Source organism: Podarcis muralis, chromosome 6 (genome assembly GCF_964188315.1).
Source record: "Podarcis muralis chromosome 6, rPodMur119.hap1.1, whole genome shotgun sequence".
Classification (NCBI taxonomy): domain Eukaryota; kingdom Metazoa; phylum Chordata; class Lepidosauria; order Squamata; family Lacertidae; genus Podarcis; species Podarcis muralis.
This window is the reverse complement of record NC_135660.1, coordinates 45426053-45446707: the sequence shown is the minus strand read 5'-3', so window position 1 is coordinate 45446707 and position 20655 is coordinate 45426053. Positions and strand designations below refer to the sequence as shown.

Genomic DNA, 20655 nt, shown 5'->3' with positions numbered 1-20655 from the left:
TGATATTTTAAGTCAGTTAATAATATTGATTAAGGAGAGTCCATCTTTGATACAAGGACTGAAGAAGATTGTCATCTAGCTATGTAGTTCTAGGATTCTATTCAAAGGATAGTATAGTATCCTTTGAAAGTTAGTAAATATGAAATCCCTTGTCAGCTTAAATTTATGTGGCATTTGAATGTGCTCTATCTATCTATCTATCTATCTAATAACCCATCTTTTCTCCAGGGAGCTCAAGGTGCATACATGGTTCTCCTCCCCATAATTAACCCCCACATCAACCCTTTGCAGTAGGATAGGCTGAGAGGCAGTGACTGGCCCAAGGTCACCCAGTGAGCTTCATGGCTGAGTGGAGTGAAGGCTCCTGCCTGATATTTACAGGCAGGGAGTTCCAAAGTGTAGGGGCTGCCTCACTAAAAGATTGATTTCTTACAAGTGTACAACAAATATTAAGTGGCACCTGTAACAGTGCTAGTTCCATAGACTGAAGCGGTTGAGTGGACATGCTGTTTGGAAATAATTTTATTGCCACATTTGTTCCAGAGTATAAAACAAAGCTGACATTCTTTGTTGAAACAACTTCTGTTGGAATTATGCAAGATTTTGAGCTTCACAAAGCTCTTCTTTAAGCAGAATGAGGAAACTGAAACGATGCTTTTGAGTGTGTATTACAGTGGTACCTCTGGTTACAAACACTTCTGGTTACGAACGCTTCAGGTTCTGAGCTCCGCTAACCCAGAAGTAGCTGCTCCCGGAAGTATTTGTCATTGTGGGGACTAGTCTACGGGTTTCATTATGTGGTTTAGAATTTTACCACATACCTTTTGCAGTATTGCTGCCATCTTCTTACCTGTTATTTCAGAACATCATTTACAATGTGAAGAGTCATTTCAATAAGGAGTTTGATGCAGTCATCCGAATGAAAGACCTAGAAATTGCACGTGTTCAAGAAAGAAACGTTAGAATCGCAGAGATCCTGATGCAGCTGGAGCTCCAAGAAGAAATTTGGGTGCCAGTTCTTTCCGAGAAAGAGAAGCCAGATCAAGCACTGATCATTCTGGACTCAGAGGTTGAGTATATAAAATTCAGGTTTTTCTTGCCTCGAACACCAAGAGTGCACGAGTAACCTGAGGAGCTGCATCCCTTCAAAGAGGATTGAACACATCTGGTGACATTTGTCATGGCATATACTTCAGCCCTAGTATTCCCGGGCAGGCAGATGGGGTTACTTGCTTGAGTGCAGGGGTGGGGAACAGGGTCCAGATGCAGGTCCTGAGCTTCCCCAGCAGGCTGCTTGGACAGATGGGTGGGGCTGCCCAATTGGCAACTCAGTATGTAGTCAGTCCCAACAGGGCTTGAGGTTCTGCTTCAAATTGTGACCTTGAAGATGTACCCCTTACTGTAGAATGCGGATATTTTAAGGTATAGACTCTACAAGGCCATGAGAAAGTCCAGTATTGTTGTCAAGCAGGGATGCTAAGAAAATGACTGGTATTTAGCAGGTAGGGCGGGGACTGTGAATTCTCAGGCAGCCTACTTGCTGAAAAAGCTGAATCTGAACGTTTTGTCTTCACAGATCAAAGTGGAAAAGTACTTGACCCCATTGCAGAAAGCAAAAGAAAAAATTATGTCTAGAGTTCACTATAAACGACGTCTTGCTGCTCAGGTAGTTTGGTGACAACAGGGCTTTATTTTCTACACTTTTCACTTCTCTCATCTCATGCTCCATTTCTACATTGTTACATCTTACTTTGTTCTCGCTTTCAGGAGGACAATGCAAGAGAGCGTGGCCTTATGGACATGATGAATGGAGTCCTTGAAATAAAAAAGGAAGATATTTTAAAGATGGTGAGTCCTGTTTTTATCGACTCATAGCTAAAGTAAGACTTCACATGACAACAAATAAATATAGCATTAATCTCATAAAGAGAGACCTTAAACACTTGTTCTAGGAAACTAATATCATTCAGCACTAAAAATAGCCCCAAAACTAAGCAGTGCTTAGATAGGTGGCCACCATGGAACTAAACGTATATCATGCTGCCTTGGGTTCTATGATTGAAAAAGGTGGGATGTAATTGTAAGAAAGTAAACAATAAAAATAGATTGGAGAGGTAGTGACGACTCTATGGCTGGGCTTCCCCCCGTGGCATGATAGTGGATTAACTCCACTCAATACGTCCCAAGAACTCTCCACCCATGTCTTTTGTAATGAAATGTCACTTGTGTCCAGCCTCAGACTCTGTGTGGGAGGAAAGCCCCTTTCACTTCAGGTAGCAGCAATAAGGCAAGTTTTTCCTATAACTGGATGCACAAGGCATCCCCAGTTGTCTTTCCCCCAAGTAATCAAAGTGTACCTAAGGGCAGAACAATAACCTCCATGGCATGCAACTAACAATAGATCAAGGACCCCAATTTTACATTCCCATACTTATACAGGAAAACAGATATGTTGGTGTAGCATGTGAACTAAGGCATGGGTAGGCTTGATAACAGTGAAAATGACTTTGAAGAGGCAAAATGCTTCCACTTTTGATCACAAACCAACCAAAATTCCCTGTGACACCTGAACCTGGGAAACTGTGGTTCATTTAAACTATGGTGAGAACGAACCAAGATCCAAGTGAGGTTTCAAAACCTTGGTTTCCCCCCTTAAATTCTAGTATAAACTAACCACAGGTCCCCGAGTTCACACCCGTGGGAGAGTGTTGTTAGTTTAAAATTAAAAGAAGCAGGTTTCAGTCTCCTTGAGGGTGTGGTATAGTGGAGAGGAACTGTGCAAACCTCAGGTCTACACAGCAGCAGTTCATTGATTATTTCCATCATGATATTGAGTGTCACCAGAAAGTAACATTCTGAAATTCAAGGTATACATCCTTTAAGCGTTATAATGTTAGTGAATATCCAGTGCTGTTTTTGAATCTCTCTCCCACTTTTATATATTCAGGAGATTCCAGCACCGGCTTTTACAATAAAACAAGAAGCACTGTGGAATGAAGATGAGAGAAAAATATATAAAGAATATGAGAAGAAAGTTAAGGAACTGAATGAAGAGAGAGAGAAACACAGAAAGGTAATCAGAAATAAGATGAGAAGGAGGATTATCAAGGTTCTCAGCCTTTAAAAAGTATTTCTACCTGCTTTAAGTAAATCCAAATCTAGTATGATTAGTTTGAAAGTTTATTTGATGAGGCAAAATGAAAATGTAAACCATAACTAGCTTTCCAAGAATTGGGTATTGTCATGTTGTTAAAAACTATCTTATCAGTTTTTTTACTCAAGTTGTAATTGAACAGAGTGAATAATTAGTTATAAGTACAACAGTATTAGATGAGCAAGAAAAATAACAATCTTTGCCTTGCATTTTTAGATTGAGAAAATCAAGTTGCTATTCATGGCCTGTTTTCACAACTGGACAATTCACATTAAAATTAACTCGCTGGAAGTGAACAAGTCTTAATGTAGTGAAGTTCTCAGTCAGCTGGGATTACCAAGAAACCTCGTATTGCTTGACTTAAATGTTTCAAAGGAACAATTAATGTTGTGAAATAGGCCTAGAACTAAAGAAAATTGCAAACAAAATATACGGCATGGGATATCTTTAGGTTATTGGTAAACTGGATAGAGAATACATTAATCACATCAGAAATGGGCATATTTAAGCCAAACTGTGGCTGCTGAGAACACCAGCCTTTGAAAACTGGAGACAGTTGTCAGCTGGACCCACTGGCTGCCTTTCTCCATCAGTCTGGTTTTGTTTCCTGGTTATTACCTCTTTATTGGTTAATTATTTTTGTTCATTCCCCACCCAGGGCTAATTACCTGCTAAATGACTAATAAGAGAGGATGCCATGTGTCTTCAGTGTTTCAAACCTGATTATTGCTGGGCTTGTTCTTACAAACATGAACATCTAGAATTTTACACGCTTTAAAAACAAAGTATCAGATTTTAAAAGAAGCACAAACAAAAAGTTCATTGAGCCGCAATCTTACATATAATCTATATTCAAACACAGCACCTTTACCCCCCCCCCCTTCCACCCCTTAGATTCTGGACACTGAATTGAGGAAACTTCAAAGTTCTATTCAGGAAACTACACAATCCTTTGATGAAATTGTGACAAGGCTCTTTGAGAAAAAAGTCAACTCAGAAATGGTTATATACCAGGTGAGCGTCTGCACGTATTCACCAGTGCTAATTCCTTACAAACTACAGTCTGACTGTTCCTTTTTGAAACCTTTTCCCAGGAAGAACTCAAAATAACTAACCTCCTTTACTCACTGCTTTTGGATGAAGAGCTGAGCACAAGAGAAGCTGGGCTCCATCACTACCTTAATAAAAAGAGGAAGGAAAAGGTAAAAATAATTTTTGGAATTTGACAAAGTACCTGCTTCTTAATGGAATCTGCCCAACACTCTACAGTAATTCTCTCTAAAATATCTCCTCTTACTGAATAAGCCACCAAATACATAGATACCCCGGTACATAAAAGGTAAGGTAAAGGGCCCCTGGATGGTTAGGTCTAGTCAAAGGCGATTGTGGGGCTGCGGCGCTCATCTCGCTTCAGGCCAAGGGAGCCGGCGCTTGTCCACAGACAGCTTTGTGGGTCATTTGGCCAGCATGACTAAACCACTTCTGACACAATGTAACACCATGATGGAAGCCAGAGTGCACGGAAACGCTGTTTACCTTCCTGCCACAGCGGTATCTATTTATCTACTTGCACTGGTGTGCTTTTGAACTACTAGGTTGGCAGAAGCTGGGACAGATCAACAGGAGCTCACCCCGTTGCGCTGATTTGAACCGCTGACCTTCTGATCAGCAAGCGCAAGAGGCTCAGTGTTTTAGACCACAACACCACCTGTGTCCCTTTTTTACCCCTGGTGCTGTGCATGTTACGCCCTCCTGCTATCTGTTGATGGCAATTTACTATCTGTGTGAACATAGAAACACTGTTAAAGAATGTATTGAGTTTCAAGGATAAGGGGCTAATTTTTCTGGGAACGGTTGTATGTACATTATTGCTCAATCATATCTACTTTTTTTGGTGTAGGTAATATCTAATGAAGCAGTTAAGACATCCAGAGCAGAAGTGGACGCCCACAGAGAAGCCTATGACATCTTAGTTGTTGAAGACAAAGTAAGAACCTTAAAACCAGATCTCCAAACTGTTCAGCTGAAGCTATAGGATTAAAATTCACAAACTCTGTTGAGATTACTTGGACTAAACTAATTTTACATTCAAGTAATCCAACTCAATTAAGTTGTCGATCACATGTAGATGTTCCATTCCTATGTAGAAATGGTCTGTTTTATAAGCAGTACTAGTGTTTTGATACTAAACTGCCATTGTAATATTTTGTGAGTAAATGGAAATAAATATGCCTAGATATTTGTGAAAAAATTCATGAGCTAAGACCTAAATAGCTAGAGATTGCATGGTCTTGACTGGTTTTCACCTGGTATTTCTTCTTCTCTCCACCATTCTTTCCATAACACTCTGTTCATTTATAAAGCACCACCAGTGTATTTGGCGTTCTAAAATGTGTAAGAGGACAGCTCCCTATTGGTTTTTTGAATTAAGCTTGCTGTTCTAAAAATGAAATGTGAGGGCAATGTTGGCCTGAGATATATGAAATAAAGTGTTAAAATTATGCCTCTTCCCTACACTTTAACTGACTCATAAAGCTGGAGGTTGAGCTCAGGATTTGGGCACTGCTTCAGATGGATAGAAAGGTAAAGGTGAACAGTTAGCCTTGCTTTATGCCAGCCAGCACCTGGGCCTCAGGTTCCCCACATCTTGTTTATAGCATATTGCAAAGCTGCCTTGGTGAATGTCTAGATTCTGTTAATAACACTATATATTCTACTAAATAGTCAGCTTCTATACTCTGCAGCTCTATCTATGCAGGTTCTCAACTCCTTCAGTGTTTTCTATAGATCTTTCTCATGCAGGATGGTGCATACTAACACGGTTAAACTCAGTCTAGACTGACATAAGGTTGTGCTTTCCTCTTCACTGTTAGCTTATGGAACGTGGGTTTAGAAAGGAATTTTCAGATCTTCCCACTCATCATATTGATCAGCTATTCAAACTTTACAAACGTCGACCAAGGTAAGCATTCGTGTTGAAAGGAAAATACTTTTCCACGGGTGGCAGTGTTTTATTAGAAACAGTATAAATTGCTTTCAAAACTGGCAAATAGAACAGGATAGTAATGATGCCAGAACCATTATTATAAACGATCAGCTTACATCGTTCATCTTGGCAGACAAATAGTTCTTGCCTGAACTGGCACCTTTTTCCTTATTAAACTCAGTTCCATGCGGTTTTCCTCACATTATAGCTTGCTCAACTAGTAAGACTCAGCTTCAGAATCTGTGAAGCTCAGCAGTGGCTAACCTGTGACACTCTTAATATTTTGGGGCTTCAACTCTTTCCAATCTGTGCGAGCATGGACTGTGGCTAGGGATTACCACTCCAGCAACTTGTTTTCAGTGGCGTATTATTGTGGTTTTGAATAACTCTAAGGACCTCCTTGACTTTCCCTTTCAACTTTCCTTTTATCAGTCTCCTCATTTTGGGGAGGTTTCCTTTTTTGAAGTAAAAATGTGACTGTATGTATTGGACTTTCTTGGCCATTGTCCACTTTCATCTATGTTAAATATGATAAGACCATGGACACTGTTCCCAGTTAGTTCAACGCATACATTTTACTTCAAGTCCTGGGTGCCATTTACAATTAAGTCACTAAGCCTCAAGCTATGAAGGTGAGCAGTCTAAACTGCCATCCCACTGCTCCATGGAAAGGAATGTAGGCTCTACTGCTGGTCAGTATGTGGAACTGTAAAAGTAAGCAAGTAAACATGAAGGTAGCCAGTAGTACCTGCAAACTTTGCAAAAGAAATACATCTAGAAACAAAGTGATCTTAATGACAAGCATCCTTATTCTGAATTCATAAGCAACCTGTAGCAGAATCCTTATTTGTCTGCTCTGTTCCATGGCGGAAGAGCTCTCAGGGCGAAGGTTCCAGCGGATTCTGCTAACCCCTATGGTGAACGGCCAGGCTCTGCAGAGGCTTTAAAGGCTGCTCTTGCCCATTTAATGAAGGGCATTGACGAAATGGATGAACCTGAAAACAAACCCGAGGGTCTTGACCTTCCCAACTGGGAACGTTTCTGTGAAGCTCGGCGAGCCAAGGTGGAAAGTGAACAGATGGTAGGGAAAGTTATTTGTACTGTGCTTTGAAAAATATTTTAATAGTTGAACAACATTCTGGTAATTTGATCTGAACTGAATGTTATACCAAGGGTCAGAGTTCCACAATGCTCACCTGGTAGGAAATGTATGGACAGGCTCTAATGATCCCACAAGGCAAAAAGCTCCCTTTTTATTCCTTTCTAGACTTTGTATGTAGAGAATACATGCGCCAAGTCATCAGCATCACATCCTAAACACTCCAATAACAGGATGAATAACAGTGGTTTAGTATGCTATGCTCTCAAGCTATATTACAAACAAACGCCACTTTTAGCCCTCAGGCTCCCAAAGTTGTGAGCAGCACCACAGTACAACAAAGGATACAGTCACAAGATAAGGGGATGAGGATAAAATAAAGCCTTCCCAAGCTCATGAGCACTCTCAGCAATCCTACATCCCACACACGAGAAACCTGAACAGACTACAAGAGATACTAAACATTTTAGAGGAATTAAGTGAAAGCATCCCGAAGTATTAAGTTTAAACCACCAAAAGGGTGCAAGATGCTTGCAGTTATTCTAAAGAAATTGGGTCATAAATTCTGACTCTTGGCAAAGAAAAGGTTGAGTGGTAATATGAACATGTTCTGCCACCCTGTTTGCTTAGGTGAAGCAAAAAGCACTGATACTTGCAGAAATGCAGACTTTCCTTCAGAAGAGGACTGAAGATGATGAGAGGCTACGGAATGACATTGAGCAAGTTTTTGCTGAGCTCAATCTGTAAGCTTTTTCCTTTTATGTTTACTGACATTGTAGTATTACAGCCTTAACAAAGGAAAGCTACACTGCAGTCAGTTCCACTGACTCCTATTGCTTAGTTTTTTCTTTAAAAAATATTCTATGCTAAGGCTAACTATGTAACTAATGCCACACCTAGTTTGGTCCTTGGAAGGGTTAATCCTCATTTTTAGCTACTAAGGTTCATAAGGTGCTGTTATGATTAATTCCTCCTTTAAATTCATTCTCAGGCCCAGACTAACCAGTACGCTGAGTGCTTAGACTGCAATCTTACACCCATCTTGGAGTAAACAGTTATTTCTGAGTAGACATGTATAGAAATATAAATTTGGAATATTGCTGGGAGTATTCCAAATACATTTGCCATAGTGTGATTTAGAACTATATATACCAGTTACTGAAAAAGTTTTTTTCCTTTGCAATTGTAGGCTTCGAGAGCAGAAGATGACATTTCAGCTAGATCTGATGGTCCAGTTTCTTTTTAAGCAAGGACAAGTAGAACTAGAGGGTACCAATTTAATACCAGATTACAGAGATGCTATTCTTATCAGCAGGACCATAATTGAAGAGCTGAACAGCGTAATCCGGGTAACTGGTCTTGTTTCAAAACTGAGTCTGTACAGATTTGCACTGAAATTCTAAATGGTGTATGCTGCACCCATGTAGTGTAAATTATCTCTGTGCTTTTCTCATCTTGTAGCCATTAATAGGGTAAGCCTTAATAGTGGGCGAGTGACTCAAAAGCCAACACATCTAATAAATGCACAAAAAGGACCCTTCATTGGAATGTGGCTGCAGTTTCATTTTTCTCTCATTACAGCTGGGATTTTAGAATTCCAGTCGATAAGTTCTTTCAGAAGTAAATAATAAAGCTATAAATGGAGTTAATTTCTTTCCCACCCCGCACCCCCAGGCTCAAGGAGAAAGGAAAGTTGCCAGCATGGTGGAAAGCAAAGATTTCCGTAAAGGGATATTTCAGCTGGAATGGGAACATAAAAAAATGCGGATGCAAGTGGATGATCTGAACCAAAAAGCTCGAGATATTCAAAAGCTGAATGTTACCAAACATCATCAGATTGTAAGTTACCACTCCAGATTTTACTATAAATTGAACCAACTCTGTTTCAGGAAAGTGATTTTTATTCAGTTGTTTATCATCTTTCATTAATTAGTGAATCTAATAGTTCTACTCTATATGAAGTATGGTGTTACTCCAGTGACATCTTACCCCAGGAATGGTGTTTGTGACTGGTATTTTGTGCATGTTCATTATTACTTCATAACTTTAGTATTGGCATGCTACCTAAGTAAGAACTACTTTGTGTACTGCCCAAATCTTTTGGTTTCTCATACAAAGTCCTAACACCCTATTGAAGAATACTTACACAAAGGGATTCAGTTTGCATTGGGCAGCAAGGTTTAATGTCTGGAGCATCAACTCTGTTAGCTTGATTTCTCTCTGCTTTTAATCCCAGTTCTTAAATGCATTAAACTATGACAGCCGAGTGAATCATGAAGTCTCAATAATGGAAGGAACGCTCAATTTTCTAGATAAGGTAAGCTCCCTTTGGAAATATGTGTACAGAGTGTCTGCCTATTTGACACACCCACCTTTAGCTCAAAAGTATACAACCACCCTCACCATCCTTAGTTTTGGCACTACTTCCTTCTGGGTTTTGGCTAATGCCATTATTAAATAAATCTAATTTGCTTCCTTCTCTATTCCCTTCTTCAGTGTACAATCACTACCACCATCCAAAAAATCTGCCCTGTCTCCTATTACTATGTGCAGAGCTAGGCATATGTTGTCCAATTGTAAAAGGATTTTCTCATGCTTTCTTCTCCAACTGCTGTATACACCTACACAGCTTTCTCGCTTCCAGTTTATTTGTGTGGTATCACTTTGTGTTATGCCAATATTTTTTATTAATAAATATAAACAATTTCATCAAGATTTCAGAACAGCTTACAATTATATATACAATAAAACTTGTGTTTAATAGTTTGGGGATGAAGAAAACTGTAAAGAGCTGCAAACATTTCAACACTTCCATGGTAGCTAGCCACACTGGCCCCAGTAAGATTTGCTTCAGTAAGGGCATATAGGATAGGATGAATCATCTTCAGTACTGAATATACATAGTTCAAAGTTAAGTCTGTTAAAATGAATGGGACTTAACAAGTTTTTACACAAACACTTTAGAATCCTGATCTTCCAGTTCTAAATGTTTTCACCCGCTTCCTCACCATCTTTTTATATTCCTGCTTTTCATGTAGAACTTTAATTTTTGAGTTAGTTTCATGCTATCAATATTGGATGTGTGTTTTAATGATAGTATTATTGTTGCGGTTTTATGCAATATATGAATGCAATTTACTTTGAGCTCTTATGTTAGCCACTTTGCCTGCAGCGGGGAAAGCTTGCAAAAAAATGTATTCTAAAAACCCAAATCTATTTTACCAAGGAAATAAAACTTGTTTTAGCAACTTTTCACTTAACAGTTCTCAAGCAACTTCTGTGTTTGCTTATTTTTAAATGACCAGGTTCACAAGAAAAATGTACAACAATGTGAGACTGTCATGAAAGAGCTGGAGAAGCAAATTAGTGTGAAAGACGTAGCAAACCGAAAACTTAGCAAGGAATTACAAGAAATGCTTGTAATTGTGTCAGAAAGGCGGCACATTAATGAGGCTACTGGTGAGTCACATTTGAAGGATTACCAGGTTATTTGACGTCCTCTAACGGAAAGTTTAATCCACTGTTCATATCATTTTTCTCTCTCCTGAACTTCATCCTACAACACTCATACCAGTGTATGTTATTAAAGGTAAAGGTAAAGGTACCCCTGCCCGTACGGGCCAGTCTTGACAGACTCTAGGGTTGTGCGCTCATCTCACTCTATAGGCCGGGAGCCAGCGCTGTCCGCAGACACTTCCGGGTCACGTGGCCAGCGTGACAAGCTGCATCTGGCGAGCCAGCGCAGCACTCGGAACGCCGTTTACCTTCCCGCTGGTAAGCGGTCCCTATTTATCTACTTGCACCCGGGGGTGCTTTCAAACTGCTAGGTTGGCAGGCACTGGGACCGAACGACAGGAGCGCACCCCGCCGCGGGGATTTGAACCGCCGACCATGCGATCGGCAAGTATGTTATTAAAAGCATACAAATCAATCATAGAATGGTGGAAAAGTAACATGTGAATCAGGAGTGTGAGACAAGATCTTAAAGGCATCACTAATTGCTATGACACTGATAAACTGTGCCCCAATTTTTTCCAAGATTATTTTGGGTTATTTCTATGATGGGGGTAATAGATTATACTACTCAATACAGCCAACTCTTGATATTCATCAGGATGCCAAGGAAATAAGTGTTTTATCAAATGCAAAACTGGAGCTAGTTCATGTTTCCATCAGCAGAATGAGAACTGTTTCAATGTTGTTCCCACAATGCTCCCCTTTAAACATATGAAGAAAGCAAATCATATGGATCAGTTTGTCAATCTGCTGCACATTCTATATGACCAGACACATTCTATTTTATTTATTTTTTACAGACTCGGAGCTGCTTAATCAAAGGGTTTCTAAAGAGCATTATGAGGACATTGTGCAGAGACAGCAGCTTGTGGATCTTGCAAAAGCACAGGCACAGGAGTTGTCAGTTCTTCAAGCTGAAGTGGAGAGACTGAGAATGAGAACATTCCCAGCTTTCTTTGATGTGCAAGAGTTTTAGCAAGGTGATTCATCCGCAACTAGAAGCAATAAATTTCTCTTGTGTTAAATAAAAAAGTGGGTTTTTCCTAAGCACATTTAAGATAGCTTTAGATATTACATTGCAACTCGTTTTGATTCTCAAAAGACATATTATTCACCATGTATTTTACAATGGAATAAAAAAAGAAAAGAAATACCTATATTATATTGTGCTTGTTGTGTGGTGGTGAAACCTTTGAGGCTTGCCAGGATTCAAAGACAGTTGTCTAAAACACAATACAGGCAGTGGGCCAAATGTTGTGCAGTGGGGATATGAACTTTAAATAAAGAAGTGTGTAAAAGAAAGTAGGACTGAGTGAAAACTTCAGCTAAGATGCAGGAAAAGCAGACTGCACCACCTGTAGAAAGGAAAGTGGATTGGCAAAATTATAGGAAAGGAGGAGCAGAGGGTTAGGAAGTTATAAACCACAACAGGGCTACTGGACTTTTAAAATTGCAGCAGTGTAAGTCAAAACAAAAAATTTTTTTTCCTTCCAGTAGCACCTTAAAGACCAACTAAGTTAGTTCTTGGTATGAGCTTTCGTGTGCATGCACACGAAAGCTCATACCAAGAACTAACTTAGTTGGTCTTTAAGGTGCTACTGGAAGGAAAAAAAATTTTTTGTTTTGACTATGGCAGACCAACACGGCTACCCATCTGTAACTGGAGCAGTGTAAGTGTGGCAGTTGTCTTCTATTCTAACAGCAGCTTTAAGACCTAAAGGGGCATTGAGAATTAAGGATAATGGGATGGGGGCTGAGTTTCACATACTGATTGAACTAATCAGGTACTTTTTGCAGCAGTCTTTTAATATTTAAAAGATTCAAGGATTCACAACAGTCCAGCAATGCAGCTCAAAAGCCAAATTTAAACTTTGAAAATATTTATCTTCTGATGTGTTAAGAATGAAATAGAAACAGCCGTATCATGCATCTGTAAAGTCTTCTTCTGTTCTAACGTAATGTAACAGTTTATCATCTAATCCAAAATTGTCTATCAATTGAGTGAGACTTAATTTCCTGCTATCTGTAGACAAGGATGACTGTAGCTCATATAGCATTGCTTGGGAACTGCACCGCCATTTTGATATTAGAGACCGCAACTCTGTTGGGTTATTCTGAAAGAGGAAAAGACAAAAAAGTTGTTTGGTAATATCCCAGTATTGATTTAACAAACAAGAATACATCACATTTGACAAGTTCTCTCCCATTTCCAAATCTGCAATATTTGAAAACTTAAGTGCTACACTCTCAACAATTCTAAAATAAAATAAAATAAAAGATTCTAGTTCTAATTTACCTAAAAGAATGGCATTTAAAAATTTCACCAATCTTTAGTATCTAGTTACTTTCCATATTGGACATTAGCATCATTTTGCAGCATTTGCTTGAAGAACTGCTTCCTATTTACACAGAACCATCAATGTACATAGAGGGCTTCACTTGTTCCATCAGCACAAGTACTTTTCACTGGGCAAATGGACCTCCCTTCCCATGCCCCTAAATCTCTTCTGGGTTCTCCCCCAACCCACCGGAGCGGATCTGGGGAAGGCACTTGATGGTAGAGAAGGGGCGGGGGGAATTCTATTGCACAGAAGGAAATCCTTGGGCTAGCAGAAAAAGTGTTATGGATACTGTGCAGAACTGAACTGACACTTAAGGCAATTGGCTTAAGTGTCCATTGATTTCAATGAGTCTACTCCAAGTATGATTAACATTAAATTATATCACCTCCATAATTTTACAGAGCTAAAATGAGATATAATTTCTATTCAGGATAAGTCACAGAGGAACAAAGACAGTGGGAGAGACACAAGGAATAAACAGGACTTGCACATAAGTGCATTTTTTTGGTATCAGCATCCTGTGTCTACAATAAGTCATTTCTATGGTTGACGATGGCTACACTGCACAATGCCAGATGGGAGCAGCATTTGGGTTAATGAAGTACTTCGCTTAATTCCAGTACTAGAATTAAAAGAGAACTAAGGAAATATTGGAACACACATTTCCTTGCAGTACTTGCTTTTCTAAAATCTCTCAATAGGGCTAAAACAAAATGAACATTTTCAATTAAATACATTTTCAAGAACATTTTAGCATCTCACCTTTGATCTGTACATTTTGACGAGTTTAAGTCTTCGAAGAAATTCCTCCTTCTCCTGAATCTTCTTTGCTAACATTCTCTTTTCATCCACTAGTTCCCGTTGCCTGCAATTTGTTTCTGACCGAACTTCTGGAGAGCTTTGTATAGCTTCACTACATCCAGTATATTTCAATACACAGAGCTCTCTCTCTTGCAAAGCACTTTTCAAACACATGGTGGCATCAGGAACTTTTTCTAAATGTTCACCCTCATTTTGTGACTTAGAACATGTCTCTCCTTTAGATAAAGCCCTTCCTTCACAAGGACTACCGTTGTTTTCATCATCTATTTTAAGACGCTTTGCAACAGTGAAAGCTGAATGAAAGGACCATCTTGCTTTCTTCAATCGTTCTCTTAGAGTTGCACTCATTGGCTAAAGTGAATGTAATATGAGAGTAGTAAGAACGATGAAGTTTTGTTGTTGTTGTTGTTGTTAATAACAATGGTATATGGAAACAAAAAAAAAAGCTAACTGCATGAACCATTTTTTTAAAAAAAATATGCATGCATATACACATAACAGGCAAAAACAACACCCTAATGTTATCTATTATACCAAGCTTCCTCAAACTGCCCTCCAGATGTTTTGAGACTACAATTCCCATCATCCCTGACCACTGGTCCTGCTAGCTAGGGATCATGGGAATTGTAGGCCAAAAAAACATCTGGAGGGCCGAGTTTGAGGAAGCCTTTATTATACATATCTTTCTTACTTTAAGCTTGGGGTCAAATTTTGTACCAAGGTTTCTTTCTCATTTGCAGAAATCTCCAAAGTTTCAGTGACATAACACCAGTTTAGGAGCAGCTAGGAGGGAGAGACAAAATAAAAGCTACACACCTGTTTCCCTGAGCTGCTGCTGCTGCTCTGAGCGGATGTCTCACAGTTCTTTGGAGTGGAGCATAGCAGTGTAGATTTGTTTAATTCAGGCGTTTCCATTTTCAAAAGGCACTCAGTTGCTGGGGATAGGAAAAAAACCTCAAAAGGCAAGTCTCATATGTACATTTAAGACACCGTTGTTTTTATTCCAGTCAGCCTACAATTTCTCAAAATTGGAAAACCAGCGTTAACTCAGTTCGTGAGCAATTGGGATATGCTTTGATATTAAAACCTTCACTGGTGGCTATGCTCAAAAGGCCTCCCCACCCCCCATGCAAGACTTCTATAACCATCACATGGCAGAAATTCAACAGGCAAAGATATTCCATTTCATGAAGAAACAGATGGTACAAGGAACACATCTGTTGCATTTCTGCTAAATGAATTAACAGTATATTAATTATTATTATTATTATTATTACTACTACTACTACTACTACTATTACGAAAGGATTCCCAGCCTCCTCAATGGCTGTTTGCCTTTGCTGGGCGGAGAGTGGTCTGACTCCCAGAACTGACGCGAACCGTCGACTCGTCCCTTGACAGCGAAACTGCCCACCTAAAACCCGCGCGCCGTCCTAGGCATCGGGGCCTCTCCGCTCCGCGCAGGCGCGTCTGGTGAGAAGGAGTGAATGGGACGGTGGGGTGGGCCTCCTCGTGGATTCGAGCGGGTAGGAACTGGAACGCGGGCGGACAAGAAGCCCCGCCCCTTTGAGCAACGGTTATACTCCTCTGCCCCGCCCATGCGCAGGCACACCAACTCCTTACCTCAGAGATGATACCGTCAAGTCCGAGGAGCGGGCGAGAGGGAAACACATCTGCTCAAAAACTCCCGCTCTGAGGGAAGCGGAGGAAGCAGCAGGCAAGGGCAAATCTCGTCTCGCGGTCTCCCGGCGCCTGCGCTCTCTTCTCAGAAAGGGGGCGGGCCGGTGTGGGGCGGAATCGCCTCCTTATATCGAGGGGAGCTGAGCAGGAAACTCCTTCTTGTACAGGCTTACTCGGAGGAAAGTCCTATAGGGTTCAGTAGGGCTTACTCCCAGGAAAGTGAATGCTACGGTTTGCAGTGTTACGAAGTAAAACTCGCTTGAAACCAGCCGGGCTTCCTTCTGAAGTAAACATGCGCGGGACGGCGTTGGAAGAAAATCACCTCAGAAATAAAATACGCCGTGTTTTTGTTTGTTTGTAACTCACTGGATTTTCCACAGGAAATATGAATGGGGAATAAACAACGGGGGCGGGGTGCCAACGGTGTCGTTTGGATGCTGCGAAAAACTTGTATGCTTGACACACAATAAGCATCTGTCTTCTTCCCACCCTCCAATGTTGGTTGGGTAAATTGTCCCTTTTGGAAACGTTATAAAACCACAATGCTTTTTTTATGCAACAACAAAAGAGAGTAGGCACAAGGATGTATAAAGTCATTCGCAGGGAGCAAATGAATAAGGAGGTGCTTGTTATGTGCACGTGCATCTAGTGGGAACGATGCAGCTGTGATTCTGTCAGAAATAGCAGAACCCAAATTTCCTATCTTAAGGAATGGCCTAAGAGAGTCAGACTTGAAGGTGTTTACATTTTATTATTATTTTATTATTATTTTGAACAAGGTAGAATAGGAAAAAAGAGCTTTAAAAACTGGTGAGAGCTGCTTTAGGAGACTATTTGCCTTAAAAGTGAGGTAAAAATAAAACGAACAAGTTTTACTGTGCACTTTATTGCTTGTTCACTTAAAATTGTAGGAGCAAGAGAATTTACCTTTTCTAGATACTTGTATGGTGCTAAATGAATCTGAGCAGCAGTTCTGTGAATATTTATCTGAAACATGGAATTATGTGAGATTTACTTCAGAGTTAACCAGTGTTAGAAACAGAGACATGAAAGCTAGGAGCTAAATGGCACCTTAAATCTCTTTTTTATAACAAGAATACAAAGCTGGGAATGAATGAACTGCATATAAAATCTTATATTTTTCACATGGTCTAGTCTTCATCTGAAGACTGCAACAAACAAACAAACAAACAAACAAACAAACACAAAGCCATACTTCCCCTGCCTGCCCCCCTGATATTCTTAGGAGGGCCCCTTCTCCAGTCCTCAGAGAATGGCTGGAAGTGGGAAGGGTCTTTCATTCATTCAGTGACACTTTTAATCTGAAATACTAGGAGCAGTACAGTACTGCTTCCAGAGGTCAGAAACTGCTCGCATTAATGAAATTCCCTGTCGCAAAAAGCGCCTAGAATAATGGGAGTTTCAAACACTGGAGTAAACAGCCTACAGTCAGGGATGGTCGTTCTTGAAATTGTTACTCAACATCAACATGAGTGAGTCACTCTCCAACATCATGCCAGTTTAATGGGACAGGAATTCATTACCAAACCTGTCTGTAACATGTTTATTGTGTTATATAAGCACCACCTTATTGATCAATTAAGCTTTCATTTCAACAGCAGGATTCAAACATTGCACAATCCATTCTATATTCTGTGAAGAGCACTTATAATAGTAATTGTGCTAATATTGGACATATGTAGTGAACACTAGAGTTGGGGCAGGAGGTGGTCAAGTTGACCTCTCCAATTGCTTCCCTAAGTCATTTGTCATATTGCATAGTTCAGTTGAACCTATTACCAGGCAGGAAATCCAGAACCTTCCTGTAAAATCCTGATGATGCCATTGTTACTCACCCTACTTAGGAAATACGTCTCAGTTTGCATCTCAAGAGATTTTCTACATTATATTGTTGATGTAGCTGAAAGCCAAACAGTTATGATTTACCCTGACAGACAAAGGACACTATGCAGTCATGTTTCTATAGCCTGGAGCATTAAGGTGGAGAAGCTTATGCAGTTACCTGGTGTTGCAGAATTTCCTTAGCCGTTCCTATTCCAGTATGGGCTTACAGTATATAGTTGTGGTTTTGCTAGTTGAATAACACTTGCTATTTGAACATTTTCTTATTTGTAAATTGCTATGCAACCTGGGCCACAGTCATGAATATGCTATAGCATAGATCACTTTGATCAGTGGTCATTTCCTGTCCCACCCTTGGTTCTTAGTCATGTGGTGTGGGTGTGGGCCTCTCCTATTGTGGTGGCGAAGTGAAGGTGTAATCTACCTCTCCCTATGCTATCTTTGTACTTGCCAGCTTTTGTAAAACATATCAAGATGTTCTCTTTTCTGGGATATACTTTTTGCCAAATTAATTTGCTTTATATATGTGTGTGTGTGTGTGTGTACACACACATGTACACACCTATCGCAGCTAACGAAGAAAGCTGCTGCTTCTAGCTACTATTTTGCAAAATCCACTTGTCACCAACTTCTTATTCCTTGCATTTACCCAGTTTTGAAGGTCCTTGCTGCTCTTCCTTCATTTTATTATTGTTGCTGCTTAACTTTCCACTGTATTTGCAGATTAAGTTTTGGGCAATACTTCATATGGCTGATGTCTAAGGAAAACTCATGGTTCTGAAACAAGAACTCATGGTTTTTTAATTAAATAAAAATACAATTAAAAACCATACATAGCACAGCACATGACAATGGCAGGTGGCAAAATAATTCAGTAGTTCACCAAGACCCTCAGCAGTTTTCAAGTGGGTTCATAAGAGTGAAAGGATTGGGAACCACTAATAAAGAGTCTTATTGTGCTTTAAAGACTAACCATTTGTAAAATACAGAATAAGCTTTAGTGGACAAGAGTCCAGCCACTCAGTACATGATTTCATTGAAAACTTTGCTTAATGGAATTGCTTTGCCCATACATATGCCCTTTTTCAAGTTTATGCCTGCAGTTTTTAAAAACTCCATCATTATGCAGCTGTACATTGAAGATTGCACAGCTCACATTGTTGCAACAATAGCATTGAGGCTTCCTTTGAACACTTTATTGTATGCAGTTGCTTTTTATTACAGGGCTGGTACTAAATGCTACATGTCAGATCAAAGTAATGAAAGCCCGGATGCTATTTCAATGGGACTGTCTGGAGATTTTTATCTGACAATGCAAAGGGAAATGAATGAAGTGCAAAGTCCCCATTAATCTAGTTTGCTAGCAGAACAGCTCAGAAGAAACTTGAGGTTGTACCCATTGCTTTCCCCAAAATTTTGCAGATGTAGACAGTATTTAAAGCAGGATCATGAACGACTGCCCTGATTGCATTATGAGCACAAATCGTTATGAATGCACAATAAAAGGGATGTCAAGGGGGACTTGAGGATGTTTGTGTCATCACTAGTGACTGTTGTGAAATAATCACTGTTAATTTTGCATACTTTTTAAAATAAACTTTATTGTTATTTTTAAAAACAATTGCCAAGCGTAAAGTGTTGTCTTCCAGGACAAAGAAGAAGAAGAGGAGGAGTTTGGATTTGATATCCCGCCTTTCACTCCCTTTAAGTAGTCTCAAAGCGGCTAACATTCTCCTTTCCATTCCTCCCCCACAACAAACACTCTGTGAGGTGAGTGGGGCTGAGAGACTTCAGAGAAGTGTGACTGGCCCAAGGTCACCCAGCAGCTGCATGTGGAGGAGCGGAGACGCGAACCCAGTTCCCCAGATTACGAGACTACCGCTCTTAACCACTACACAGGTGTCAAATCTTAGAGTCATCCACATGGCATCAAAACAGACTTGGAAAATCTTTTACATTGCAGATTATTTTACATATATTTAATTGCATGTATGTAAAGCTTTCATTTAATGGTCACAGGCTCTTACAGAGGGACGCAGCTATGCCTCTGACCAGTGCCACCTAATAAGAGATTGCATGGCTGTTCTTTTTTCTCTTTCATACTGAGGCAGGGCTTTGCACTCTTATAAAATCCTCTGTTGGAGTATACAACTAGGTCACAGTTTTATGTACTGGCAGGTTTTTACCAACACAATATGTGTGGCACAGTGGGAGGTTGAAAGCCTTAATTGCTAACCTCTCCTACCCAAGGAAGGCCATCTGTGTCTTGGTGAAGTCTTATGCTTAATCTGCCAACCAGGCAAGGTGAGGTTCCCATTTCCAGCAGTTGCGCACAATCTGCTGGGTGGTTCCACCACAGCCCCCATGCCATGGACATGGCTTACATCACCTTCCATGTGCCTCTATTTTTCCTTTTACTTTGTACCCATCCCTTGCCCAAGTTGTGAGCGTAGCAAACAGTGTAAATGTATTTGCAACCCCCTGGGTGCTACCCCAGGGAAGGGGAAATCATGCCCATCTTCAGCCAATTTGGACAGCTTTAAAAAAACGGTTCCCAGTCCCCAATCTGCTAAGCAGCGTGGGAGAAGCACACTTCCCTCCCAGCCTGAAGCTGAGCCATGTGGGGTGAGGCTTTATAATACGCTTTATCAAATTTTGTGAGATGTGGAGATCGTGTGTCCCAGAAGATTTAGGTCTCCCTACTCTCACGATGGCTAGGAATTACCAGCTACCATAAGATTACCCCAGCATGTCATGAATGCCTCCTGGCCAGATTTCATCCAAGAAGTGTGATAATTAGCTGCAAAGATGGTAGATGGGGTGTTTGCCTCTTTTGCCCAGCAACCCCCCTCCCCTTCCTGACAGCTTACCCTTACAATTCAGGTTATCTTCTTTTGGGTTTATTTTCTCTGTACAGTAATAGAGAACATAGCCAGAGCTCTGAGGATTTATCATAAAGATTAGCTATAGGTTGCCTCTGGAGATTCACTCTTTACAAGAATAATTAGTTCATCTCAATCTAGCACCTCACAAAGCACTCAGCTTTGTGATGTTAAGCAAACTTCAGAAGGGGAAAACACTGTTGGCTAGTAAATTAAACAAATTCTTCTAGAACTTGGCCCAGGTTGTCCTTCACCAGCAAAACAGGGTATCTGCTACCTGCAGGTACAAGTTTAAAGACCATTGTAAGGCT

The 20655-nt window shown here is 40.2% G+C and overlaps 2 protein-coding genes across 5 annotated transcripts in view; one reads left to right on the top strand and one right to left on the bottom strand.

The window, feature by feature from the left end:
• The window catches only part of CFAP43 (cilia and flagella associated protein 43), a 45155-nt gene extending 33238 nt beyond the window's left edge, over nucleotides 1–11917 (top strand). The window contains exons 25-39 of the mRNA XM_028730344.2: nucleotides 863–1069; nucleotides 1577–1666; nucleotides 1768–1848; nucleotides 2948–3073; nucleotides 4049–4168; nucleotides 4249–4356; nucleotides 5055–5141; nucleotides 6028–6116; nucleotides 7014–7221; nucleotides 7870–7982; nucleotides 8429–8588; nucleotides 8914–9078; nucleotides 9476–9556; nucleotides 10545–10698; nucleotides 11556–11917. Of these exons, the coding sequence (XP_028586177.2) occupies nucleotides 863–1069; nucleotides 1577–1666; nucleotides 1768–1848; nucleotides 2948–3073; nucleotides 4049–4168; nucleotides 4249–4356; nucleotides 5055–5141; nucleotides 6028–6116; nucleotides 7014–7221; nucleotides 7870–7982; nucleotides 8429–8588; nucleotides 8914–9078; nucleotides 9476–9556; nucleotides 10545–10698; nucleotides 11556–11731 (1965 nt within the window). The 3' untranslated portion in view covers nucleotides 11732–11917. The remainder of the gene's footprint in view (nucleotides 1–862; nucleotides 1070–1576; nucleotides 1667–1767; nucleotides 1849–2947; nucleotides 3074–4048; nucleotides 4169–4248; nucleotides 4357–5054; nucleotides 5142–6027; nucleotides 6117–7013; nucleotides 7222–7869; nucleotides 7983–8428; nucleotides 8589–8913; nucleotides 9079–9475; nucleotides 9557–10544; nucleotides 10699–11555) is intronic.
• Nucleotides 11918–12540: 623 nt separating this feature from the next.
• SFR1 (SWI5 dependent homologous recombination repair protein 1) lies at nucleotides 12541–17985 on the bottom strand. 4 transcript variants are annotated; one of them, XM_028730347.2, is made up of 4 exons: nucleotides 15543–17985; nucleotides 14736–14854; nucleotides 13860–14270; nucleotides 12541–12869 (listed from the first exon to the last, which is right to left on the bottom strand). In XM_028730347.2, exons 2-4 carry the CDS (start codon nucleotides 14832–14834, stop codon nucleotides 12678–12680), a joined length of 702 nt encoding a protein of 233 aa, XP_028586180.2. In that variant the 5' UTR covers nucleotides 14835–14854; nucleotides 15543–17985; the 3' UTR covers nucleotides 12541–12677. The 4 variants fall into 4 exon arrangements, with proteins under 4 accessions (XP_028586180.2, XP_028586181.2, XP_028586179.2 ...); XM_028730348.2 differs by lacking the exon at nucleotides 15543–17985 and adding an exon at nucleotides 15334–15518; XM_028730346.2 differs by lacking the exon at nucleotides 15543–17985 and adding an exon at nucleotides 15221–15283.
• Nucleotides 17986–20655: the final 2670 nt, after the last annotated feature.

Coding starts and splice junctions, on each gene's coding strand:
- SFR1 (XM_028730347.2), bottom strand. CDS start 14,834: ATGGAAACGCCTGAATTAAACAAATCTACACTGCTATGCTCCACTCCA. Junction 14,271..14,735: donor GCAGCAGCTCAGGGAAACAG/GTGTGTAGCTTT, acceptor CATTCACTTTAG/CCAATGAGTGCAACTCTAAG. Junction 12,870..13,859: donor TCAAAATGTACAGATCAAAG/GTGAGATGCTAA, acceptor TTCCTCTTTCAG/AATAACCCAACAGAGTTGCG.